Source organism: Pleuronectes platessa, chromosome 19, assembly GCF_947347685.1.
Source record: "Pleuronectes platessa chromosome 19, fPlePla1.1, whole genome shotgun sequence".
Classification (NCBI taxonomy): domain Eukaryota; kingdom Metazoa; phylum Chordata; class Actinopteri; order Pleuronectiformes; family Pleuronectidae; genus Pleuronectes; species Pleuronectes platessa.
The window spans coordinates 12834565-12861481 of NC_070644.1; the positions used below are offsets into that span (position 1 = coordinate 12834565).

Here is a 26917-nt window from a genome sequence, read left to right on the forward strand (position 1 = left end):
TGTGTTTGTGTTTCTCTGTAGGAGCAGAACATGACGGTGACCGGAGGGCTCGCTTGGTGGAACGACTTTGTGGTGGTGGCCTGCTACAACCATATAGACAACCAAGAGCAGGTGAGGCTGAAGCCCCATTCACATCATCCTCACACACCCCTCTACTTCATAATATCCATGATGATTTACTTTCTGTTAGTCACGTCATGACGTCTCTCTCTGTTTCCTCCCTGGACACTAGTTGAGGCTCTACCAACGCTCATCCAACCTGGACAACGCCTTCGCCTCGGTCACTAAGCTGCACTCCGGCACGCTGCTGCTCAACGTCTTCAGAGACATGGTCATCTTGTTCCGAGAAGACTGCTCCATCTGCCTCTATAGCATTGAGAGGAGGAATGACGGGTGGGCTCATGTTACGCTTCCACTAACAGAAGATTCAGTATTACATATCTGACATGCATCTTTCCCTAAGAAAAATTACATTTATTTGTATTCTGACAGATTTTTCCTTTGGCTTCTACAACCTGTGTGTTCATGTTAATCCACACCACTGCTCAAACTTGACAAATGTTATTACTGTTTAGAGATGATTGTGTCATTTCCAAACTGGATCTTTTAGCACATTCAGCACAGTTTTCTTAATTTCACACACTCCGGCACGAGGGAGTTCCCTGGCACCAGTAGTCATAATAGTTTTAGATATCGGTGCTGTTCCCTTGGGAAAAGAGGCTTTTAGTTAAAGCTGTTGAACTAAAACTTATCACATGACAGAGCTGGGCCTCAGCTTTATGTCTCACATAGTTTGTAATACAATAGTGTCTCGCCAGTGTCAGAAGGATCACTGTCTAAATTCAAGTTTAATTAAAAAGCTGAATGTAATCACGAAACCAGCCTGAATGAAATGGTTCAGTATCTTATGACTTTACCAGAAAGAAAATTAGATTCTCCTCAGCAGTCAAATTCTTCTGCCTCTTAAAAGGTTCTCTCAATCTTTTTCAAGCACCTTATTGTTCAAATACTCCTAAGTCTTCATCCTGTTGTTCTTCACATGCATTATGTGTTTTTAACTTGATGTCAAGAATTGTGACTCACTGTGTGGATTTGAATGTGTCGCTCCAGCCCAAACCCGTCAGCCAGCGTGGAGCTGCTGCAGGAGGTGTCCATGTCTCGCTACATCCCTCACCCGGCCCTCGTGGTCTCTGTCACACTCACATCCGTGCGTACAGAGACTGGCATCACATTGAAAGCCCCGCAGCAGGTAACACATTTACACAAATGCACCAACATGAAATATCTACAGTTGCACATCTATTCATGATTTTATATGTGTGCGTGTCTATTTCAGGCCTGCGTGGCAGAAAGCATCATGTTGAATCTGGCTGGCCAGTTGATCATGCTACAGAGGGACCGCTCAGGTCCACAGGTGCGAGAGAAGGATTCTCCTGCTAATAACAAGAAGCTGGTGAGTGGAAACACTGTTAAATGGAAATATTTAGATTTGATATTTTTGTCAAGGATTCCCCGTAACTTGTTTTATTTTTCGTCCCTAGCTACCATTTTGTCCACCTGTGGTGTTGGCCCAATGTGTGGAACATGTGTGGACCACCTGTCGCTCCAACAGGAAGAAGCGCTACCTGCTGGACGCCCTGTGGCTGTCGTGCGGCGAAGCAGGCATGAAAGTCTGGTTGCCGCTGTTCCCCCGGGACCACCGCAAGCCCCACTCCTTCCTCTCCAGACGCATCATGCTGCCGTTCCACATCAACATCTATCCTCTGGCTGTGCTGTTTGAGGACGCCCTGGTGCTTGGGGCAACCAATGAGACTGTGCTCTACGATGGGCTGCAGGGATCAGCAGAGCCACTGGAGGCGCTCTTTCCCTACTGCACAGTAGAGAGGACCTCCCAGATCTACCTCCACCACATCCTCAGGCAGCTGCTGGTTCGAAACCTGGGTGAACACGTACGTGGACCCCCCTCTCTTCTCATCTCTCAGCTTATTAAAGGACTGCTGGAGAGAAATCAACACAATTAAACATTTCTCCATTCTTTCCTTCACCCACAGGCTTTGATGCTGGCTCAGTCATGTGCCTCCCTGCCCTACTTCCCCCATGTCATGGAGCTGATGGTGCATGTGGTCCTGGAAGAAGAGGCGACATCACGGGAGCCCATCCCAGACCCTCTGCTGCCCACCGTGGCAAAGTTCATCACGGAGTTCCCGCTTTTCCTTCAGACCATTGTCCACTGCGCCCGGAAGACGGAGTACGCGCTGTGGAACTACCTGTTTGCCGCTGTGGGAAACCCCAAAGATCTGTTTGAGGAGTGCCTCATAGCTCAAGACCTGGACACAGCAGCCTCTTATCTGATTATACTGCAGGTAGTTACTGGGGATGTGCTTTTCACTACAGAGCTCTGAGACTATTCAACAGGCCTAGGCAGAAAACAAGTCGCATCCATAGTCCCCTGCACCTGACTGGAGTTATTTAGTGTGTCATGATAAACTTGTGTTGCTCACTGTCTCTTCTCCTGTTCCCTCCATCTTAAGAACATGGAGGTTCCAGCAGTGAGCAGGCAGCACGCCACCCTCCTCTTCAACACGGCGTTGGAACAGGGCAAGTGGGACCTGTGTCGGCACATGATCCGATTCCTCAAAGCCATTGGCTCAGGGGAGATGGAGACTCCGCCCCCAACACCCACCACTCAGGTGAGCAGGTTCAAATCCTCTCAAAACTAGACAATTTGTGCAGTTTATACTTTGACACATCCAGGCACAAAGAATAAATGTAAATCATATTTACAGATGTTTTCATTGATCCACACTGAAAGGCCAGAAACATTGATATTTGTTTAAAATGTTTGGTTTTAAAACTTAGTCATCAGTGGCTTAATGTGTCTGGGAGGCCAAATCTCATTAGAAATAAATAATGTCTTGAAATATTGTACAAAATCAATGCTTAGATGACATACAGCTTCCTGCTGTGAGGCCGGTGCTAATATATTTATCAATAATGTTCACATCAAAACACCAGAAGTGGCACAAGAAGAGTTTGGACATAAATAATCAGACTCCTTGAAACAGCTCAACTGTCGACTCTTTGTTAGATACACAAATCCATCACTGTGAACTATAATAAATGAATATTACTAGGGATACAAGTGAACATAATGATTTGTGTCTTTGTGGTAGGAACCCAGCTCAACTGAGATCTTTAGAAATCGCAGCATTAGTTTGTCTCAGTCTGCAGACTGCATCACTACAGGAAAGTTCAACCTGCAGAAGACCTTCAGTATGCCAGCTGGACCCTCGGCTAAAGGGTACAGACAAACACGCACACACACACACACACACACACACACACACACATTTTGGAGATTTTGATTGATTGACTTGATTTAGTTTTGCTCACAGTTTTCTTATTGTCCTTCTCCCTGCTCTGGTTCCGGACAGCCGGGATGTGGAGTGTGCAGAGAACATGTATATTGACATGATGCTGTGGCGCCACGCCCGACACCTCCTGGAGCAGGTGCGCCTCCGCGACCTGGGGTGCTTCTCGGCACAGCTGGGCTTCGAGCTCATTGGCTGGCTGTGCCGCGAACGGAACCGCGTGGCTCACGTAGATGATTTTGTCTCGGCGTTGAAAAGGCTCCATAAGGATTTTCTCTGGCCGTTTCCTGTTATTCCCTTGGGAAGCCTCAGCTCGCCCCTGAAGAACGGACGGTGTCGCACAGGTGAGCGACGGGTTCCAGATAATAGAGGAGCTCATTCATAAAAGTTAGACCTGTGATTCAATGCTAATATGTGATGGTGTGTGTTTTCTGTTGTTGCTCCAAGTGCTGAGCACGAGGCTGCTGAAGTCGCAGTCAGCCGACAGCCTGCTGAACAGCGACATGGACACAGCGCTCCTTCAGGCAGATCCCACCAAGCTCACCTGGCTGGACGGGCTGGGGCAGGGGGCCAAAGACATGGACACGGCCTCCTCGGCTCACTCCAACCAGCACTCACCACAGACACACGATGCCTTCCTGTCACTGCTCACCAACAAAGGTAATCCCGACCTTTTCATGAAACAGAAAAACAGACTCATGTTTGCATTAGGTGATCCAGATTTATTTTGTTTAACCCTTTCTTTCACTTCTCATCCCTCTAGTGGAGGAGTACAGCATCGGCTCGGCCACAGACCTCACAGAAACCAGCTCAGTGGTAGACGGTGATTGGACGATGGTCGACGAGAACTCGTCCACCCTGAGCCTGAGCCAGGCCGAGCTGGAGCACATCTCCATGGAGCTGGCCAACAAGGGCCCGCACAAGTCGCAGGTGCAGCTCAGGTGAGTCCACTCTCTCGTTTTGTGTATATATTTCATTCAACAAGAAACCAAAGCCTGTAGCTCGACAGCTGTTTCCTCTCTCTTCAGGTACCTGCTCCATGTGTTCATGGAGGCCGGCTGCCTGGAGTGGTGCGTGGTGATAGGTTTGATCCTGCGGGACTCTAACGTGATCAAGCAGGTGATCAGCTTCCTGGACAGCCCAGAGGTTCCCCAAGAAACTGTGCAGAATGTCCGGAGCGGCTTGTTGGCTGTGGACACATGGGTCTCCACTGACTGGTGGGTAAAACACGGGCGTATAACCTGTCCAGATGGGTTTGTTCCCAGTTTGAGTCTTTATCGTGTTCTATCGTCAGTTTGTTGCTATTACAGATCCTTCTTTTTAATATTAAAAAGAACGTATGTGAACTGTCATGCTAAACCTTTCCCTCGACTCTCTTCTCACCTCCAGCCTGGGATACAAACCATTTCTCAACATGATCCAGCCGCAGCTGCAGCAGCTGATCGACTCGGCGTCGGAGCAGGTTTTGCCTGAATCTTCCCAGCCAACCAGCCAGAGCTCCAAACTGGGAGGCTCTGAAGGTCTGGGAGGTGCTGCCGCGCCCCGGCCTGAGGACAGCAGAGGAGCCGCGGCTCCGCTGGGCCTGTCGCTGCCCTCCCTCGAACCGGCGGGAGGTTTTCCCCGCCCCCCCTCCGAGGACTGTCCCCCAGAACAGACAGAGGAGCAGGGGGACGAGGAGGGAGCCTACGACTGCACCCTGTCATGAAGCCAGGCGCCTCCTCTGGACTCCGTATGAACTCGAGCCTGGAGGAGGCAGTGGCTGACTGGAAATGGACCTAATTTGTGTGTGTGTGTTTGCGAGCGTGGACAGAAAGTACACCTTGCAGGTTCTTACAGTATTACCCGCTCTTCAGATTTGCCCTCGGTGTCGACTCGAGGCCCTGTGGATGCTGAGCAACAGAGACTTCACGGCACAACTGGATGGAATTCGTCTGCCGTCCAACCGGCCTCACTTTACCAAAACGCTCTGTCAGAATAAAGGTCACCTGTGTGAGTGTGTCGTGGTGTTGTGAAGCTGTGGACCAGCGCAGGAAGGCACCAGGTTTTTAATCCAAAACAAGTTGTTCGGCACTCGGTCCAGTGCAATTGGAAACTTTAGATTTTATTTGTTTTGGTCAGTGTCTTGTTGTTTCAATCGGTACAAGAATCAGCTGGGAGACAAATAACCGGAGTGTGTTCGATCATCATGTAGAACAAAGCTCTTTATTCAGGATGCGCTGGAAGTGTGTCTGAGCCTAAAGTGTGCGCACAAGACAAGTGTTTCACACTTTGCATACCTCATCTGACTTCAAACTATTTTTGTGATACCTTTTTCAATGACGTGTGTACAGGAGAACATTATTTTTCTATCAAGTACACACCCTGTCCCTCTATAACCGAGCAAAAGGTTCAATGAATTCTGTGTAATTCAAGACGAGTGACGACCTGAAGACCTTCGAAGATAATGGTCTCTGGAGGAGAGTCTGTGGTTGCGAGTGCAGAAGTGTTTTTACCACTGATCAGTACGTCTCTCTGTTCATGTATTTTTCATGCCCCCCCCTCCCCCCCGACCTTGGTGAAGTGCAGGAGTAAAACATTTGAATTGGGAGTTGGACTTAGAAGCGGCTTTTCTCATCGTGGTCCAGTTTTTTTTTAGACAAAGAGCAAAGTCGTGTTCAGTGTTCCTGATGTGAGCAGATTTAAAGGAGACACATTATGCTCAGATTCATCATTTTAATGTGTGTCACTGTTTGAAAAGGTTAACACGCCCAATGTTGTCGTCTCCTCTCGTGCATTATGCAAATATCGGGCATCCGTCATGTGACAGAATCACGTAGAATCTTCAGCGGGACTATTGGAGAAGGTTCTGCAGGAGCGTCTGTGGAGATGCTCCCTCTGCCGCAGACTTTTTAAACTTTGCAGAACTTTAATGTTCACTCAAATACATGTTTAACACACTGGAGGAAGGAAAACCTGCAAAGGCATCGTGCGTCTCCTTTAAAGCTGCAGAGTAGCAGAGGTTGTGTGCTGTAAAAACCAAATCATGACACTTTAAACACACATTTGTTTTTCAGTCGGATCGCTAACGTTGTGTTATTGAAGCCGTCTTACTCTGCAGGGTTTTATCCCCCCGACGTGTCCCTTTGCTGCCTGAGCACAATTTGATTCTCAGTGTTCAAGCGTCAGCATCATTCTGACCAAGAGGATGAAATTTAAGTCGCTGTGGCCTCGGCCCCTAGTTGTGTGATTGACAACGCGGAATCGAACCTTCACCGTGTGATCCGGACAAACATTTCATTCAGTCCATCGTACATATCAGCTCCCTGAACCAGTATGGCTCTATTCCCAACGTGTGTACCACATTGTATGGTTGACACATTTTTGACATGTTTGGTGACTTCCATCACATGGGATTGATTTTTAAATATATTAGTCATCATTATCAACTATTATTTATTGGCATTATAGCTGAATGATCTTTGCTGAATTGATACCTGGACGTGTGCTTGTATTTTAAATTTTTTTTTATGACTGATGACTTTTCCTCCTTTTAGTTCATCGGTCACGTATTGGCTCCATAAGCACTAAAAGGTTTATCACAGTTACGTCAGTATTACGTCGTGCAATGCATTGAAATGTTACTCCGCTTCTTCTCTTTATGTTCCCTTCTCCCTTCTCCCAGCTTTTACTTTTCACGAACGACCAAATCAGGCGAATAGACACGTGTTTTCTCTCTTGTGCCGTTTGTGCAAGACGAGTTTGAAAGTCAACATTTTCCTCTAATGCGGTTTCTGTCTCCTCCTCTTAACATAAGGGCAAATTTAAAACCCCTGTGTCCCCCCGTGTCCCCCCTCGTCCCCGGCCCTGAACCCAGGCTACAGCTCCACCTCGCTGCTCCGCTGTACGCTTCTACTTGACTTGAAGAAACGAAACATAAGAACACGGTGACTTGATGAACCAAAGACTTAACGTCCAGAGGCCTTCTGTTGGGAGCTCGATCGAGCGCTTGAGTCATTATGCAGAGGCATCAAAACCTCACAGACACACACACACACAACCCATCCTTCTCATTGGAAACGACCATCAACGCTCAAACAAGTTCCTCTCTGCGAAGATCAGTGTTTCGGATCTTGTGGTGGTTTCCTTCTCTGCAGGCGAGGAGGGGGTCAGCCAGGTGCGTCTCGCGGTTCTTACTCGGAGGGGGGGTGTCACGCGTCCACCCAGACTCTCCCCCCCCCCCCCCCCCCCCCTCCGGTGTACAGTGTAAACGTGTTGTTTCCTCGGCAGGAGCAGCAGATTCTCCTCATTGCAGTGTAAAGAAACTCTTGTACATTTGCCTTTTCTACTCATGTTTGGTTTTTCTACTTTACAGTTTTTTTTTCCCCTTGTACATAAAGATCAATAAATTATTTTTAAAAATGGTTAGTTGCCTCATTGAGAAAAATTGAAATATTATGTGACATCTTTTACTGCCTTTATTAGATCGTGACAGGAAGCAGGGTGAGATACTAAGGGAATGACTGGCTGAAGACTAGAGATCTAGGAGTTCCCCTTATACTTTCCCTCCATTAATGTACTTATTACACTTTTCATGTACCTCTACTTAAGTATAATTTGTAGGTACTCTTACTTCAATACAATCCAATGAGTAGGATCCAGGTAATTGGTCCATTGATCCAATCAGAGTGAGCAGGTCACATTAGACTCCGCCTCCTAGTCCAGTAGGCTACACTCCGCAAGCACATTTACTTTTAATATTTCAAGTATATTTAAAAACAAGTACTTTTGTCAAGTTAAAACGTAATGAACTTGTGTTTTTACTTAGGTTAAAGTGAAGTAAAACCGTATGTATCTTAACCATTAAGATGTCATGTCACCCCCGCCAACTTTAAATGGTCTGATCTGCTTTTCTATATAAATACAGATCATAAATCAACATGCTGTAAATAAGAAGGCAATGCAACCAACATTAATTTGATAAGCGTTTTTTAATTTGCTGTACAATCTGCTAATATAATTAGAGCTTTTTGCATATTGTAAAATCATCTCAACTGTTCCAATGGATCACAGTTACCCTGTTAAACCAGATCGATCCATCCCCCCCTCAAAAAACAGTCAAATCCACCTAACAGACAAATAAGAATAAAAAAAAGAAGCAAAACAGCAGTTCAAAAAAGACAGGAGGAGAACAAGTTATCTAAAGTGTCACATGTTTCACATAAAAATAATACAAATATCAGTATTGTTTAAAAAAAATTATCTCAACCTTCTGGATAAAAACTTTTAGAGAAACGGGCACGACTGAGAATCAAGATGTTGAAAAGAAAATAAAAAAAACTGGTAAAAATGACAAGACAGATTTAACTCAAAAACGTCAACACGAGGCATTAAGACATTTGAGTCGACACGTCAGAGGAGGTTTCTGCTAAACTGCTTCTGATATGGACGTTTGTGTTGGTTTCCCCTCGACTGTGACATGTGATATAACTCTGTCCGAGTGCGAGTTTCCACTGAAAAATAAAATAAAAACCCCCACTCAGCAGTGCTGGGTCGGCCTCTCAGTCTAAACTGAATCACATTCATACATTAGATTCTTGAAGGAAACTATTTAAATTCACCTAATCCCAAAAGCACCAGCGGCGTATCACGAGGCGTTTCACAGCGTTAATATCTCACCGCTCTGTCCCACACTCCCTCCTGCGTTCCCACTCCGTCACTCATCCCAGTCCTCCCAGTTCAGGTTAAAACTATAAAGAAAGAAAAAAACGAAGTCTTGTTTCAGCCTGGACTTGAAATGTTGAGTATCTCCGGTTGAAGACTTTTCAGCCTCTTAACAAAACTCGCCACAGAACGGATTTTTTTTATTTTTTAGAAAAATATTCATTTACATTTGTTAATAAAGCTTTTTTTCTCCCGTAGACACTCTCCATGTCAACTGGAAGAGTTTCTATACAGCATCATAGATCTATCGCCTGTCAATTAAAGTCAGTCTCTGATCCACACACACACACACAAAGAGCAAGGTGGGGGAGGGATGTAAGCTGAAGCTGTGGAGGCTTTTCTGTAAAATCAAATTCCAGACTCCTCCCTGCGAGAATGTAAATCAGACGGACAGAAGCTAAGAGGTCGTATTTAAACTCTCACATGTCTAATCACCAGCCGTCTGTCTCTCGTTTTGGTCGACTTGATGTTTTTAAATCTCCTCATCAGCCGTTTGGTTCAGTTTTTCACACGGTGCATAAAAAGAGAAGAGCGTCGCTGGACAATCGGCTCAAACTGTTGTTGAGGGATTTTAGATTTTTAACTTTCTGGAAGACGTTAATTCATCTAACATTGAAAACCCTGTACAGCTCGGCACTTGGAAGCTCTTAAGACCACGGAGAAGCTCGTTTCCACGACAGTAAACACTTTTCTCCGTCAAAACCTCTTGAGGCCTCCCGCCGTGTGGTTGCGTTTCTCGCTTTGCGTGACTGAAACCAGGCGGACGCACGGGATGGAACCCAAGAGTGGACAAAATAACATATCTCACACCAGTGCAAATGATCTCCCAGGTTGTTAACGACCAGATTTGAAACCCAACGAGCAGTTCTGTGACTTTGAGGTTGAGCAGATTTGACCAGTGTGTTGGACTGAAGGTCGGGAGGAGACTCATCCTGATTCTTCTTCAGACAAATCGATTTATCTCCAGTTTGCACCAAATAGAAGCAGCCGACCCACAATCTATAATCTCTGTCTCTAGCATTAGTCCACGTTATCTAAACAACTCTAACAACAACATTCAAACCAGTCCTTACAAGACCATTAACAACTGCTAACTGGGTGTCAGACACTTTTGATCAGTGTGGACTGTTACGTGTTCTGAGGTTTCTACGATGTGAAGTGGAATCTCGTGTTAAACACGTCAGACGGAACCAGATCGTCGCTGTGACACTTGAGTTACTGAGAGTGAAGATGCAGCTCAACCGGACATGAGAAGACAGATTAGGAACAGACTAGATTAGGAACAGACAGTTGAAACGAGTGGATACTGACACTGTGAAGTCTCCAGAAGCACCGACGTAGAGTTTTACCTTCTCAGATACATTTCAGCAGCAACTCAAATTAAATCAATTATCCAGACAGATGTCCCCCCCCCCCCCCGGAGCTGCTGGGGACGAGTCGTAGCACGGAGAGGATTTTATGACAGTTACATGGAGCTGCATTGCTGGTTTTCAGACAGTCACCATCAAGGTTCAAGTAATGGTTTTGAAACATGGGACGTTAACTTAAATCCGAGTCATAAAAAAAGAAAACTGACGCTGACAAACCTTGACATTTTGATTTGAGCCAACAGGCACCGTGTTGTGCGTCCGGTGCGACCCACTGCAGATTAGTGGTCTTCACTGAGGAGTAGTAATTTCACAGTTTACTAAGCTGATAGAAAAGCTAGTGCGTGTTGATGAGGAGTGACGTTCAAAGTGTCAAAGTTTCCAGTTCAAGTCAGGATGAAGTGTGAAATAAAAAAAACAGGTCTTTATTTTTCAGTATGTGACTGGAGCTACAGTGCAGACAGTGGTAGTGGTGTCACTTGTTCCGGAGGAGAGAGGCAGAAAACACTTCCTGCTCTGAGGAAGGCCCGAGTAGTCTGCTGATAAATGAGCAGCGGAGGTAGCCGACTTAATCCATTCAGGACGTGTGTTTGGCGTGAGAGAGGGGGAGGAAGGGGGGAGGCAGTGGGCGAGAGGGAAAGTGAGGAGGGGGGGGGGGGGTTGAGATGGCGTGAGCAAGCAAAGCAAAGGCACAACAGATTGAGTAAAAACAACAAAAAAAGGGAAGAAGAAGAAGAAGAAGAAGAAACTCGTAACCCCTTGGTTTCACTGATCCAGGAGTGAGCACAAGGCGTGTGGTGGTCGGTCAGTTGCTCAGTCTGTGAGCGCTCAGCTCGGCTTACCTCCGGCGTGTCTCAGCGCGCCCTCCTGCTCGGCTAACGCCTAGTGACACAGTGGTGAGGGGTCTCTCAGGCAGGCCGGTAGGGAGGGGGGGTGTGTGTGTCTGTGTGTGTGTGTGTCAGAGAGTGTGTGTTTGTGTCCCAGTGGGGGAAAGAAGGCAGCAGGGCCCCTCCTCAGTATTGTTGCTTGGATATCGGCTGTCTCCGCCTCTGGAGCTCGGCTGGCGGCCCTCGGCTCTCCGGAGCGTCGGCCTCCACCGTGGATGAGCAGCTCCTCAGTATCGGTACATGTCGTAGGTGCTGACCCAGAACGAGGGGAAAGCCCACGTGGGGAACTTGTGGAGCATTTCCTCCAGCTGAGCAGTCCGCTGGTCGTCCCCGAAGAAATAATGGGTGGAGATGGCGACGGAGATCATCCCCTCGGGGCCCGACGGGTCCGGGTCTCTGGGAGGCTGACGGAGAGAACGAGAGAGAACCATGAATGTCAGCAGAGGCGAGTGTGAGGTGACCAGGGGGCCTCTGGTCAAATCACCGCGTCGCCAGCCTGACGCAGCTTATGCAATGGAGGATTTAAAAGGTCGTGGAGTTCATTTCATGCAAGCGATTCCTTGAAGAGGGCATGTGTGAGACTGGGCCAGCGGCACAGGGCTTAATCACCAAAACTGGAGTTTCAAGGGTTTCACACGACAGTCAGGCTTTCACACACAGTAAATCTCCCAGCCTGAGGCCCGCAGGTGATGTGAGGCACGACACAGGCCAAGAAGGAAGCAGCAGGGGACAAAGGGGAGGATTAAGGACTTTTCTTTAACATGCCAAGTAAGAGCATTTTCACCAATTTCCCAGGGAGTAATGTTTGGAGGAAATCAGGCATATAGACAGATAGATAGATAGATAGATGGATGAATACTTTATTAATCCCGTGGGAAATTCAGGGGAGTGTGCATTTTGGTACGGATCCAAGTTAAAATCCAGATCTAGTGAATTTAAATGTGGCTTTTCAGCTGCTGAACGGTAACAGATAGGGCTACAGATCTGTAACTGCCACTAATGCGTAGCTGAGATAATGTGGATTCAGTGAGGAATCAACTGTTTACATGTATCGTCCACAGTTTTAAAACTATGCCCAAACAAACATGATGGATTTAATGTGGGATTAAAGAAAAACAGGTCGGCTGTGAGCTAGTTAGCGAATGAATTCTTGAGTTATGGCCAGAAATGTGTTAAATGAGGGGACATTTGACCTTCATCTTCTAATCAGTATCTTGTTACGTCTGAAGTGAACGTCTGCACCGGGTGTAATGAAATTCCCTCGAGGCATTCCTGAGATACCCCGTTCAGGAGAAGGGGGATCTTATAACAACTCTAAAGTACCACTGAGAGATACTTTCAATATTCTACATGGATTGAAAGTTTTTCACAGGATTCTCTCCACACCCCACCGACAGAAAGAAGGTTAAAGGATTTATATGAAGAACAATACACAACAGAGATATTGTTATCCATTGTTAGTCACACGGGAGAAACGTACCTGTATTTCAAACCAGAAGGTCCATGTGGGGGCGTCGAGGCCGTGAGAATAGAAGATGAAATATTCTCCGCTCAGGTCGAACTGCGGCGTCCCGTCGCCGAAGGACCAGGTGGAGAGGCTCGCTCCCCGGTGAGGCATCAGATACAGGGACATGTGGCTGGGGCCTGCATGGGACGTGGGCAGGTTAACACACAAAATATGCACACGTACCAGTTGAGGCCCTAAAAAGAGAAATCCATCCCACTATAAGGAGCTGGGATTGAGAATCCAGAAATAATAGACATTTTAAACCCTTCACAACAATTCAATGGGATAAGGTAATAAACGGCTTGAGGATGTCTGAATCATTGCTGACCGGATCTATTGAAGTTACATGAAAGCTCCTGACCTTTGACATTGAAGGTCATCTTGACCGTCCCCCAGCTCGTCTCCTCTTTGGACACGAGGCTGAACTCCACTGGAGAGCTGGGAGACACTTCTGGGGCAGGAAGGTACCAGTTCTTCCTGAAAATACGACCAGGAGAAGAACAAGGAATAAAAAGTGTGTACATGAAGACAGTCACATTGTTCAATCAATTAAAAAATCATGGAGACGCTGCTGGCGCTGTGTTACTGACTTGCTGAGGAACTTGACAGGCAGGAACCAGGGGTAGCCACAGAAGGGTCGGTCCTCTCGACAGTGCGTGCGGACACTGTCGTTGATCTCTGGGATGTGGGGTGTGATGTGCTGGATGCCAGTGAAGTCAAAACTGTTAATCCAAAGCCCCGAGTCCCGGCTCTCCACCTGGCCCTCCAGGTTGTGGAAGGTCCTCGTCGTGTGCTGCCGGGAGGGAGGGGGAGTTATTTTCATTCTCCGTCTGGAACCACTTAGTGTAGATGTCTGTGATTTATACGAGCAGGTGGAGGAACGCTACCTGTGCACTTTTGTCTGATACCGAATACATGCAGAGATATGTGAAATAAACTAGTTACGTAAAAGATGTTTTTACATGCTTCCATTAAGAGCATTAGACCGAACAAATAGGAAGTGCACTGACGGTCGAGAAACTGGCCAAAGTATGCACTATAAGCTTAAAGACATGTTTTCTCGCCAGATTTAAAATTGATTATTGATTTACTTTCAGTCTAAAATGCTTTCCCCCTTTGAGTGAAGCATTGACTTACACACTATTATTCTAAAAGTCGTACAAATCAGTTGAGAAAAGCGAAAATATTCAGAATTTCTACTTCCCTTCCAGTTAAGAGTTCCAATAAATTCATAGCTTTACATGTACAAGCCTGTGTGTGTGTTTGTGTGTGTTTGTGTTGTCATTTAGAACCTGCAGGAAGACTCGTTTCGGCCGGGGACTGTCTGGACTGCCTGAAAAAGGAAAGAAGACTCCGCAGGACACCAACAGGAACAGGATGATGAAGACTGAGCCCAGACCAGACAGGATCCACTTGGTGCTCCGTACCAAATAGACGAAATGTAGCTGAGAAGGACAAGAAAATACTCTTTGTTACTGAAGGGGAGAATAAACAATTTTTAAGAATAACAACTAATTTGAGCAGCATTTGTCAAATAAATGTTACTGGCTTCCTGTTGTCAGTCAACGACACACAGTTGTTGAGTTGCTTTAAATTCTCAAAAATGCTGCTGCAGCAATTAAAACTATTCCATGGGAATACTCACAAAGAAGGAGGAGAGAAAGATGGTTGCGAGGGTGACCAGGGTGGCCAGCACCACCTCGGGGGGGATTTCCGTACCGCTGCGACCCATGATGGGGGTGAAAATCTCAAACACCACCCAGATGAGGAACATGAAGTGGACATATGGTAATGCCAGGCCCAGCAGGTAGAGGACGCTGTACTTCAGGGACGCTCCTGCAGGAAAACACGGCGGTTAGTGGTTTTTACAGAGCAAACCGAGGACCAGTCCGTCCTGTTTGTCATCATAAAGGTGTGCCACATCGCAAATCATCATTAATTCAACAGCTTTCTATTCAGACAGACAGACAGACACTGGGTGTCTTTTACATTTATAATGACTGTCTTCAGACCAGACACGACTTTTACAGGTTGTCACAAAGTTTGCAAAATGTTTGACACAATGTTCTTGAAAGTAAACAGAGTTATAGCTGGGGGAAAAAGCAACAAGATGGAAATGTGTTTTCTGTTGTCTCACAGATGGATTTAAATATTATTTTGCGATTAAAGTTTCTAATGATCATCTTATTGATGCATTAAAATTGGTTTATTTACTAATTTAAGGTAATTATTGGTACTTCATTTAGCTTAAATTTGAACTCCAATTTTTTTCTTGCATGGCCATTGCACCTGAATCCCCCGTATATTGGAGTGGTTTTACATTTTGGGGGGGAAATAAAGCAAATACAGTTGTTTCCTAAAATATCAAACTATTCCTTTAAATTCAAATAATACTGAGTAAGGAAACACAGGATTTGTGAACTAACTCTGCAGAGATGAGTGTTTACCTCTGTGTTTAAATTCCCTGGCCAGCAGCAGTTTGGTGACCAGGGGGAAGGCCACCATCAGCATGGGGACGTAGGCCGAGCACAGGCCCTGCTGGGTCAAGCACACCAGGCTGCAGCACCACAGAAGTAAACTCACATCAAAATACAGATCACCCAGCTCCACTAATCGGACGCCCTGCGTGGAAAACACAAATACACACACAGCTATATCATTATTGTTATCATTATCATCAAACATGACACCAAGGCCGCTTGCAACCTTGGTCGGGTTAATTCATTGTATGTAGGTTTAGTTCTGAAGCAGAATTCCAAATTCTCAGTGGCCAATGTTAGGTTCTAGTGAATCATTCATTTTATCGTAATTTCTATCTTTTTTTCAGTATGGCGGAGATGAGGTATTCTGTGGAGCGGGACAAAGGTTGGTCTGTGTCCTTCCTGGAAAATGGCCACGATAAGCTCGGGTTCATAATGTTGTTATCTGCAGCTCCAGTGGGGGAAACAAAAAATACAGATACAACTGTTTGACACATAATATGTCTATTGAATGTTTTCCTGTTTACAAGCAGACATGCAGAAACTTCATAAACCTCAGTGACACAGGGGGAATTGGCTCTCAGCTGCTCTTGAATGAGTGTGCACACGTGATGACCGCATGTCTGACACATCAACGGTTTTATAATGTCACACACACACACACACAGAGAGCCGCTGTTTTGTAATCGCTGTGGAGGAGGAGAGACTGCCTGGTTCTCTCCTCTCTGCACTTTAATATGAGTGAGACATCATGAGCCATTAGGCTCAGGGAAACACTTTGACCTCTTCTTCATCTCAAACTCAATACAGAAAAGGGGAAGCGTCACAGTGAACGAGAGGAACTCTGTGCTAAACTGTAAACACAAGGTTCAGGGAACAATAGGTATTGTTAAAGATATAGATCAAGATTAGATCAACATAAGTCGAGCTGCTCGAAATTCTTCCAGCTTCAAACATTTCTCAAACTGTTACCTTTGACCGAGACTGTAATTCGGTAATCTGTGAAGTGAAACATAATGTGGTTTCTCCTCATTCAAAAGAGACATATTATGTTCACTTTCCAGCTCATAGGTTGAATGTGTGTTATTGCTTGAAAAGTTTGACATGCTGTGATGTTCAGAAAACACTGCCCTGAGAAGAACTCTCACCCCGTAGTAGAGGTTCTTGGCGAGCGTGTGGATGAGGATCATTTTCCCGGCGGCTGCCGTCCCGTACAGGCAGATGGAGGCGTAGAAATGGTTGTACCAGAACATGGAGCGGCCCATCAGAGTGACGAGCAGGGCTACGATCAGCACCAGCATCAGGGTGACTACCCAGCACAGCACTGTGACACCCGTGGCGTAGGCCAGATCCCGAACATAGCGGCCACCTGACAGAGAATTCGAAAGAAGACGTAACACACATTGAAAATGAATGAAACTCAAAATTTGTAGATTTTACCAATCTAGATTAGGCCTCAAGAAGTGGTACCGGACTATTTTTAACCTTCTTTTTTTTAAAGAAAATCAATGCAACAAGCCACTAAGATAGATAGATAGATAGATAGATGGATACATGGGTACTTTATTAATCCCGTGGGAAATTAAGGAGGAAAACACACATTTTCAGAGCAGGAAGTGACATAACATAACATGCATCCAGCACAGGAAATGGTGACCTACCCCCATTGCCAGGCAGTGACGCTTTCTTGGCCAGATATAGGAAGGTGGCCGTGGCGACCATGTAGTTGAGGATGGTGCCGACCCGAGCCGGGTACGCCACCGCCACAAACCCCAGCAGGTCGAAAAAGACCATGTTGCCATGGCGATACTCCGAGGAATCGGCCAACCTCTCCGACGTCAGCAGGTGCTTCAGCACCGCCAGGATGTTGTCGCCTAGACAGAGGAAGTGGGTTCAGAGGCGAAGCAGTTCAAAGCTGGAATTCAACGTCGTAAACACTGCTGCGTGGGTTCAGCTTTATGGAACAGGACATCAGCTGGAGGCCAGAGAGTTTAAGATCGCCCTAATCCTTCATTCAACTGACACATCGTGAACAGTTCGTGATTCAGTGTAACCTTTGTTTGTTGTAAACATTATTATGTGCCTTTATTTGAGAGTCAACAGGGAAGGAGAGGAAGAAGGAACACGACCTGAAACATGAACTGTTCAGCCACCAAAGTGTCCCAGACTCCCAGTGACTCAATGCAACTTTCTGACCAGCAGAACTGAGGCAGTGGCCCTGGTCATTCATGCATGGGCGCCGACACGGTGGTGATCAAACCATGTGCACACAAACATCACGTCAGAGATTAAACCAACACGGTACAACACACACTAGTAAATGAATGTCGGTCACTGAGTGTACAACCTCGCAAACTCTTCTTTACTTTTTGAATTAAATCACATTTGATCTTATTGGTAATTACAGTATAATAATGCTACTCTTACAATTAGACTGTGTGTGTGTGTGTGTGTGTGTGTGTGTGTGTGTGTGTGTGTGTGTGTGTGTGTGTGTGCGTGTGTGTGTGTGTGTGTACGTGTGTGTGTGTGTGTGTGTGTGTGTGTGTGTGTGTAGACATGAAAGCAGCAGCACACAAAGAAGACACTCAGCCTCAGGACACAGTAGCCAAGCTAGTGACCTCGTATTGATCCTTCACGTCGGTACATTTCACATCTACATCCAACATCATGATTGTAGCCAGTTTCAGGTCCTCTACATGTCCGATACACTGGTGAGCAACTGTTGTGCAACTATGAAAGGCTCCACACACACTCTCTCACACACACACACACACAGGCGGAACAAAGCTCCATTGTTCTTTCGCGGGGTGGGCTCACTGTGGCCTACAAGTGTAAACAACATCTTCTTGTTCATGTGGGTTATCGACAACTTGTCTTTCTGAATTTCCCTGTGACAAATCTACAAAGATTTAAAGCGGTTATGCTCCCATTTTATTTTTGAACACATCTACAAAATCCAGGATATATATCTGATGAATCTTGCATTTGAACCTTGCCCTTTATTCCTCATTTAAAAGCAAAGCTGTGATACAGGAGATTTTTAAGAGGTTCAACCAGACACCTGCTGTGCAGAAACAGAGCTACTGGTGTATCTTGCTGTATCCACTCTCCACCTTACAAATCTGCTCCTTATCTAACAACTAAAAATAGCTCCTACCTCGCTCCCCGAAGCCTCCCTTTCTCTTTCTAATAATTCATGCGTTTCACGGTGACTCGTTGCTGCACGGGAGACGAGGAGGGAGATGAGGAGGGAGGTGACCAGGAGCTGCTGATGAAGATGAAAGGAACCATTGCCAACAGTCTCTGGGTTTAAGTGCTGACTGACTGGATTCTGTGCTACGTAAAGCAAAAATAATTCAGCCACACAGCACCCGGCAAGTGAGGTAAATGAGGGCAAGTGCAGCGCATGTATGTAGGTGTGTTTGCACTTTTTTGTTCTGGGGTAAATAAAGAGATCAGCAGAGTGCTGACCCATCTGACACTGAGGGAAACAGAGCAAATGCACAGCATGTGTTTGTAGCTTGTGTTTGTCTTTGTACAAAACAAACGGTGCTGAGAGTCTTCTACTAAAATAACAATTCTCTCTTTGACAGACAGGTAGAACAAACAGGTGACTCAGTATCTGCAATGAACATTAAATAAAAGCTATAACACCTGTTTGAGAATGGACGCGGATGTGGTTGTTTGCTTACCTGCTCTCTGTATCGAGTCTGTCAGGATCCTGTCGGCGGTGTCATACTTGGTGTGGTAGATGAAACCGTTTTCAATGAAAGCCAGATCAATGCCTGTGAATCAAACACAAACACACAGGAAAACATGAATCAGGGAAAAAGACTAAATAAAGGCACCTTTACTTTGTAGATCCAGCAGCCACTAGATTCTTGATTTGGACTCATTCACTGAATGAGTTTATACTTTCATATTAAGTTTTCCTACTGTTCTGGTGTCATTCACATTGTGAGAACTTACCTGGGATGTTGCCAAAGTCCCTGTAGATGCGGAAGTCTGTGTCAGAAGGGATGATCCCGCTCTGAAACACCTCCTGACCGACCACGGAGGCAAAAGGGTGTTTGGCTGCTTGGACGTAGGCCTCGACCAGCCACGGGTTCTCTGGACCTTTGAGGAGAAAAGAAAGGAAAAGCTGCTCAGACATTTTTATATAGTTGATTGTTAACTCCTCTACGTTTGGTCATTGTGGAAGCATCTGTTGTGGTTCATATCCTCTCCTCTCCTGTCTTTCCCACTGGTGACGTTGGCATTTACGCTTGTTTAAATCAATAAATGCATCGGTTGTGCAGAGTAAGTGCATCAGATAATGTCTAACATACAAATGCAATGACACAGGCACCTCAGAATCTGTGACTGCAAAAGTCTTCACTTATCTTGTTTTGCAAGTTTACCAGATTACTAGAAAACTAACACAGAGAGCAAACCAAGGAGAAAACATGCAGCTGAGAATTGACCTAGAGCAGTTTATCAACCACGAATGGTGAATTACCTGTCTGGAAAACAACCTCCTTGCCCCCAACACCTGCAGCCTCCAAGTTAATAAAGGCTCGCACCTGCTTGGCCCAAGGATGCTGGGTAATGAAACCGTGACTGGCCTGATGGAAAGATAGAGAAGACAGCGAAGCAAAGGCATCGGTTAAGATTTTAAAAAAAGAAAACAATGAAAGACGAAGAGGGGAGTCGACAAGCTGGTCATTTTACCTGCAGGATATTCTCCTCTGCCCCGTTAAAGAGGAAGACAACACCGTGGTGAATAGGTGTGGACTGGTTGGCCAGAGAATGGAGGACTTCCAGCATCACGGCACAGCTCACTGCATCGTCGCTGGCCCCTGTGACAAAGCAAACCAGCGTACGTGTGTTTACAAAGAATACTTAAAACCATTCAGGCGAAAAAAAGGTTCGCTAGCTCTCGCATTTACATACAAAGAAGTGGAACTATCTCCAATCTAATCCACACCCAGCGGCTCAATGTGAGATAAAAGAAACACAGGTGAATGAGCTGATAACTCCCAGAGGCACCAGAATAGCTCAAACACCAGATAGTAATCTCACTGCTTGTACGGTGGCGAGAGCACAAAGGAAAAGGGGTTAATAGGGAGCGGACAAAGAACAGAGCATGTGATACCTGGAATGGACACGGCCGTGGTGAGGAACACGGGAGAAAAGCAAAGAAAGGGAGAAAAAAACGAAAGATCAGAGAGCTCAAGTGAGACGTCATGTGCTCCGGCTTTCTGGGCTTCATGAGTTCATGTGATTGGGGGGGTGGAAGCCTGTTCACTGTCTGTCTGGCCACCATTCATGCTGCTGTCGCTGCCACTTAACGTCAGCGACATATTAATCCTCGTCCCCAAAGAGCTCTGTGGGACCTCACACTTTGTGCCGTGTGTAGAATCAAAGCCTGAAAAGTCAGTGCAGGTGCTTGAAGGTGAATTCTCAGTTCAAAGGGAGGTCACATGCTCCCCTGGTCCTATATTCAAACTATGCACATCTTCTATGATTCTTTCTTTTCCCCCGTTATTATTTTTGACACTAGCAAATGTTTGGAATTCCGAGGAAAATCAAAAAGGGCTGCAGGCGGGCGGTGGACATGAGAAAGTATGTGTGTATCTTCCCGGTCCACACCTCTTGGATCAATTTCCTTTTGGCCGTGAAGCTGTTTGTGCACATGAGAGTGTGTGTTTGTGTAGGAACTGGAGGGGAACTGGAACAGGGTCTACAGTGTGAGGTTAAACAGCAAAAAACCATCCTGCAGACAAAGATTATGAGATTGTGACAAGCTACAGTCAATCATCAACAACACAGTTATTACAGTTTAGGTAGGACTTGCTTTGGACCGCTCCCTGTTAAAAGCACAATGCGGCACTTTGTAATTATTTACAAGGTGTAAGTATTAAAAATCCAAATTTTCTGGAAGGTCTTGCTATGGCAGTTTCACTCAGACTGGCCTACATGACTATAGTTAATAACCAGGGACCCTAATGAGGGTATTATCTTCATCTAAACTATTTAACAACATCTAAATTTGAATGGGTTCTGTCACACTCCCATCATTCCTCCGTGTTTTGAGGAAATCTGTTGTGTAGTTTTTGTGTAATCCTGCTGACAAACAAACCAACCAACAATGAAACAGACCAACGGACAGAGACGGAAACATAACCTCATTAGCGGAGGTAATTAAGACTTGATTAAGATTTGATTCAATATAGAAGTGCGACGGGTCAAATGAATGTCCTGTTCCATTAACTCACACTTGACAACTGAGGGTCCTCTCTCTTTCTTTTAGTAATAAAAAAAAATTGGCAGACGAGTGTCCTGTTTGAACCTACATGCAAGCTGGGTGTGTCAGTAGCTTTGCTTTCTTCAGTAACACGCCAACATAAGCACCAGGCTGAGATGTGGATGTTTTTGTACCTGGACTGTTGGCCACTGTGTCAAAGTGGCAGTTGGCCAGCATGAGATGTTTGGCGCCTCCCTTGGGCTCCAGCCTCACGGCGATGTTGGTGACGCGGTCGTAGAAGCTGGTGAAGCCCCCGAGGAAGTCGATGGAGAAGGTGCCGGTGGGACGCTGCACGTCTGTCGTGAGCTGGTTGGGGCCCGCTGCCGTCTCAACGCGGATTTTCTCGATCTGCTCCAGCAAGTAGCCCACGGTCAGGACTTCGTTCTCGTGACTGCCCACCGGCCGCGGGCCGACGCTGGTGATCTGCTCCAAGTGCACTCTAGATATTGGGGTGAGGCAGGAAGAGAAAGAGGAGAAGATAGTTCAATGTTACTGTTTAAAGACCATGAATCATTGGTTGTGTGTTACATCATGTGTGCGCAAACTCCACCACTTCCCTTTGAAAGACAACCTGGCCTTTCAAACCTTAATCTAGTTAATAAAACCAAGTTCAGGCTTAAATATCTCGACAGTCTGTAGTTTATTGGCTCAGATTGAATGTGAGACCATTAAAAGCAGTTCACTAAACTGCACATGGTTTATAAGCAGATCATTTATTTTTCAACAGCTCAGGTAAATGTTTATGCACGTCTCTTTCCTAAAGCAAGCAACTGGAGATAAGATCCATTCATTTACTTCGGATTATAAAAACTGTGCTGGTTGTAATTTATAAATTATTTGTGTGTGTGAGCCTTTGACTCCACATACTGCCGGTTTTAATTAGTCTTGATGTGAGTTAGCAAAGCGAGAACGTGTGGACTGATGTGTCAGTGTGATCGGTGGCTCCTAAAAGTCAGAACACATATGGAGGAATGCTTCTATGATGTTTTCCTACACGTGGCATCTATTGCCGTCCTGGGAGAGGGATCCCTCACATGTGGCTCTCTCTGAGGTTTCTATGTATTTTGACCCTGTTAAAAGGGTTTTTAGTAGTTTTTCCTTACTCTTGCTGAGGGTTAAGGACAGAGGATGTCACACCCTGTTAAAGCCCTATGAGACGAATTGTAATTTGTGAATATGGGCTATACAAATAAAATTTGATTGATTGATTGATTGATTGATTGATTCTATCCTCCCATCAGCCAGGTCTGGAACGATAAGACGATTAATGAAAGAATGTGAATCAGAAACTATTTTTTATGGAAAAACGCCTTGGCTCTCACTCGTTCTATAACAGTAAATCAGTCTTCTTGTTTTTCAGGTTTGTTTGAACATATAAATAGAGCATATGTCTGAGGAATTGTAAGAGGCATATTTCACAGCTTTTGACATTCTGATCCATCAGTAAAAACGATAACTGTCTCATCTCCGCCACACCCTTCAAAAGTGGAAGAATGGAAATCTCATTGTTGAGGAACAAACGGGAAACAAAAATGTTTTTTTCTCCCCTCAATGACAAGAAAGGGGAACTTTCCAGTCCGATGACAACGGCCATCAAAAGACAGGTTCAGAGTCAAAATGAATCTCATCGGTCATTGCAGGGAAATGGAAATTGAAACCACAGCTGTTTTCCTGCTTTTACCAGGAACGATTAGAAACAGGAACTATTTGGTCTTCAAGGCCTTTTCTCTAGACCACAAAAAATTCCCATCCGTGAAAAAGTTGCACCACATGACACGAGAGATATCGTCTGAACTGCTGCTTGCCCTCGATTCCTGCATCGACCTCCCAGACGCTGTTCAATGCTTATAATTCATACAAGGATTTGCAGGGCTTTGAGCTCACCAAAGCCAGAATTGTGACCCATGAAGCTCAGAGCCCTAATCAGTCGAAATGCAGCGTGCATGACTTATTTATGGAGCCACCAGCCAAATGATGGCAAATCCCACTGCCCAACGCTTTCAAGAGCAGGACTTCAGAGTCAGTGGTGTAATCCTGGCCTCTCCGTCTGAAACACTGATGAACCGCCGCCCTGTGAGCCTCAGTGGTCGACTCCCTTTCAGATTTGTAAAGCTTCTTTTTAATCAACCAGATGTTGTTGATGATCTTTTCTCTCGCTGTGTTGGCTGCCATGTTTATGGTTCATGTTCACGGTCGTGCTTTATTCATGGGAAAGTGGACCCCTCTGTGTCTGTATTAGTGCCAGGCTGATTTATCGGAGGGCTGATATCAAATCGGCCGATATGAGACTTTCATGGAGGTTTTGTATCTGTGCTTCTGCTTGTTGATACGAAAACTTATTTCATAGAATAAACAATGTGGAGAAAATGTGCATTTCTGCATTTTCTTTACATTTGGTTGCATTTGTGAATACTTTTATTTATATTTTTAAAAGGTTCGGGTTATCTTTAAAATATCAAGCCCTGGTTACATGTATTTGTTGTAAGAGTTCAATAACAACATTTCAGGAAACATTTGAATAAATACACAAATTTATATATTGTATCAGACATTTTTGACCCCCTAAGATCCTTTTGGTTTTTTTTGTCTTTTTGTGTCATGTCAGTTTTCAACCACCTGAACTTCCTTATTCTTTACAAGAGTTTGAAATGGGCAGAGTACAACAGAGACTGATGCCTTTCAAAACCAATCGGTTGATTGTAACTTAAGCAGTTAAATCCTTTTTTAGATCATTTTGATCGTGTTTTAATTCATCATGTTTTTACTGTTTTTTCATCTATAGTATGTTTTATTTCTGTACCTGTGGCCAATTGCTCCACTTTTCATGTTTAACTTGTAAAGCACCTTTTAACTGTGTTTAGAAAGGTGCTAAATAAATAAAGTTGAATTATTCTTATTATCATTCTTAATAATGAATTCCACTGACAGGAGTTTTTACTAAATAAACATTTTAAGCATCTTGGATTTGGACTTTATTCAAGTTTATTTTTCTATGTCTTAATTTGTCCCAGGGTAAAATGGATCTGGGACATAAAGGCTGTCTCATTGAAACGCAAACAATGGCGATCCGGTGCATAGTCCAGATAATAAAGATGTAATAACCGTATTGTTATTCTATCAGACCTGGAGCAGGGTTTGTTTCTAGACGGAGGCGGCTGTGGCTCCTCTCTCCCGGGCCCCACTCCCACCGTGCCCCGGAGGTTACCACGGCGCCGAAGGTGGAGGTGGACCCGGCAGTGGTTGGTTTCTAGGCGGGTCAAACTGGAGGAAAGGTTACGAGCCCGTTAGCCGACAGGCAAAGTGCCGCAGGGCGGAGAGGACAGGGGGGGCAGCTCACCTGGCTCGCACCGCGTTGAAGTCCCCGCTCGGCTTCCCGATGACGAGCTGCCGTAGCGACAGATGAACCAGTCCCCACAGCGCGAACACAAACACACACACCAGGGAAGTTGCGACTCCTTCCCGCAGCAGGTACAGGCTCACTTCGGGCTTCCTCTTCGGGTCGCCGCTGTAGCCGTTGTCCCCGCACCGGTGCCGGGAGGAGTCGTCGTCGTCGGGCGTAGCGAAGCTCCGTGTCCCGTAGGGCTTCAGTCTCCGGACCGTGGTGTCGCTCTCCATCTTTGAGTCCAGCAGTGCATCAGCTGCGGGAAGAGCACTCTCAGATTCCGCCTTCTCCTACTGGGGAAGGAGGACGGGTCGCGCTCAGGGACAAACCTGACGGCGCTAAGGCGATTGGAAATGAAATCAGAGTACTGCTCCCTTGTCGCCATCGCGTGGACAGATAACTAGCTGCATGCGATTATTTCCAATCTTTTTTTATAATGGTTAGTAAATTCACTTCACACTCACCTTGTTTTTCTTCACGAATAAAAATCTGGTGGATTATGGTCAGACCAACAGCTGAGTTACCTGTACAAATACATAAACATATATCTTTTATATCTCTGGTTTTACGTGTTAAGTTGTATTGTTACACTGTTTTCCCCTTTAAAAAATTGTAATCTAATCAATAACATTATTTACAATTTGTCTCTACACTGATGTAAGTGTTACAACAGTGTTGATATTACTGTCAGTGCGAAGATCACTGAACTGTGTTAATTTCGGCTAACAACAGAAAAATCACACAGGCAGATTTGCTGTGTATTTATATTTGGTATCAGTACTCAGGCTCAGGTACTTGTGTTACTATTCTCTACTTAGTCATCTTATAGCTGTATTTTTAATATTCCAAATTGCACAGACTCTTTTAAAGTGACAGGTCTGTAATAGTTATGGTGGCTGGACTTTCATCTTACTGCAGATTAAGTGTACTTATTCTTGAGTACTTATTCTTTACTTATTCCTGACTTTTTTATTATTCTTATGCTCTTGTGTTTGACTGTTTTGTGCCTTACTAGATGCCTAAATGTCCCTCACAATCAATTAAGTATCTATCTATCTATCTATCTATGCTAAAAAAAATACTATATCCAAGCTCTTTCAGATATTTCAGTACAGTTAACACATTCATAATAAAGCTTACAATCTCATATATGTTATGTTGATAAATTCCCCATCATGTAGGAGACATGCACCTTGGCGAGGAGTAAGTATTCATATCATTTATAAAGTAAAAGAAGCAATACTACACTGTGAATACTCTATTACAAGTAATAGTGCGAAATGTTGCTTCAGTAAAAGAAGCAGTACAACACTATGAATAATCAATTAAAAGTACAATTATTCAAAGTGCCACTTAAAAAGCAGCACTACACTTTAAACACTACTACATAATAAATAAAGGTGATGCCTGTTAATACAACACTTGAGTACATATACAGTTGTATCATCAACAGAACATATATAAATGATATCTACACAATCTGGTACCTGTCAGTGTTATAAATACTGTTACATCATTAAATCATGGCATCATTTTATGCTGGGATAAGCTGCAGCTCATCAAAGTTGGAGCCATGATGAATTTGCTTTATATAATGGTGGGTACTTCAATCTTTACATTATATAACTTATATTTAAATTAAACATACATATATAGTTGTGGTGGTGGTGGTGGGGGGGGGGGGGGGCATTTAAATTGTACACACACTCAAACAACTCACACACTATCACACTAAGATCAGGTGATATCTTCGTGAAGAAGCGCTCACACTTCAGTGTCTGTGTTGTTGTCGGTGTTTTCTCTGTCCGTGTCCTTGGTACTTTTCCATGCGACGCCCCCTTGTAAACACACAGCCGCACTGAGGCTAGCGCAGCGGGGGCTAGCTGCGCTTTAGCTTCTTTAGCGTTAGCTCGGTAGCTTGAGCGTGAAGCTGCGTG

The 26917-nt window shown here is 45.1% G+C and overlaps 2 protein-coding genes across 2 annotated transcripts in view; one reads left to right on the top strand and one right to left on the bottom strand.

The window, feature by feature from the left end:
* Positions 1-7592, top strand: part of ric1 (RIC1 homolog, RAB6A GEF complex partner 1) — a 32591-nt gene extending 24999 nt beyond the window's left edge. Inside the window, exons 15-27 of the mRNA XM_053411942.1 lie at positions 22-111; positions 233-393; positions 1111-1249; positions 1337-1453; positions 1542-1949; positions 2052-2363; positions 2532-2690; positions 3174-3301; positions 3435-3715; positions 3819-4031; positions 4135-4312; positions 4400-4588; positions 4761-7592. Of these exons, the coding sequence (XP_053267917.1) occupies positions 22-111; positions 233-393; positions 1111-1249; positions 1337-1453; positions 1542-1949; positions 2052-2363; positions 2532-2690; positions 3174-3301; positions 3435-3715; positions 3819-4031; positions 4135-4312; positions 4400-4588; positions 4761-5076 (2691 nt within the window). The 3' untranslated portion in view covers positions 5077-7592. The remainder of the gene's footprint in view (positions 1-21; positions 112-232; positions 394-1110; positions 1250-1336; positions 1454-1541; positions 1950-2051; positions 2364-2531; positions 2691-3173; positions 3302-3434; positions 3716-3818; positions 4032-4134; positions 4313-4399; positions 4589-4760) is intronic.
* Positions 7593-8319: 727 nt separating this feature from the next.
* Positions 8320-26822, bottom strand: LOC128425360 (endoplasmic reticulum metallopeptidase 1). The gene is made up of 17 exons (XM_053411943.1): positions 26701-26822; positions 25445-25504; positions 24936-25318; positions 21733-22037; positions 20023-20150; positions 19811-19916; positions 19282-19428; positions 19005-19097; positions 16974-17186; positions 16461-16681; positions 15280-15454; positions 14478-14668; positions 14125-14277; positions 13423-13625; positions 13194-13309; positions 12806-12969; positions 8320-11729 (listed from the first exon to the last, which is right to left on the bottom strand). Exons 3-17 carry the CDS (start codon positions 25211-25213, stop codon positions 11553-11555), a joined length of 2670 nt encoding a protein of 889 aa, XP_053267918.1. The 5' UTR covers positions 25214-25318; positions 25445-25504; positions 26701-26822; the 3' UTR covers positions 8320-11552.
* Between the last annotated feature and the right edge of the window lie 95 nt (positions 26823-26917).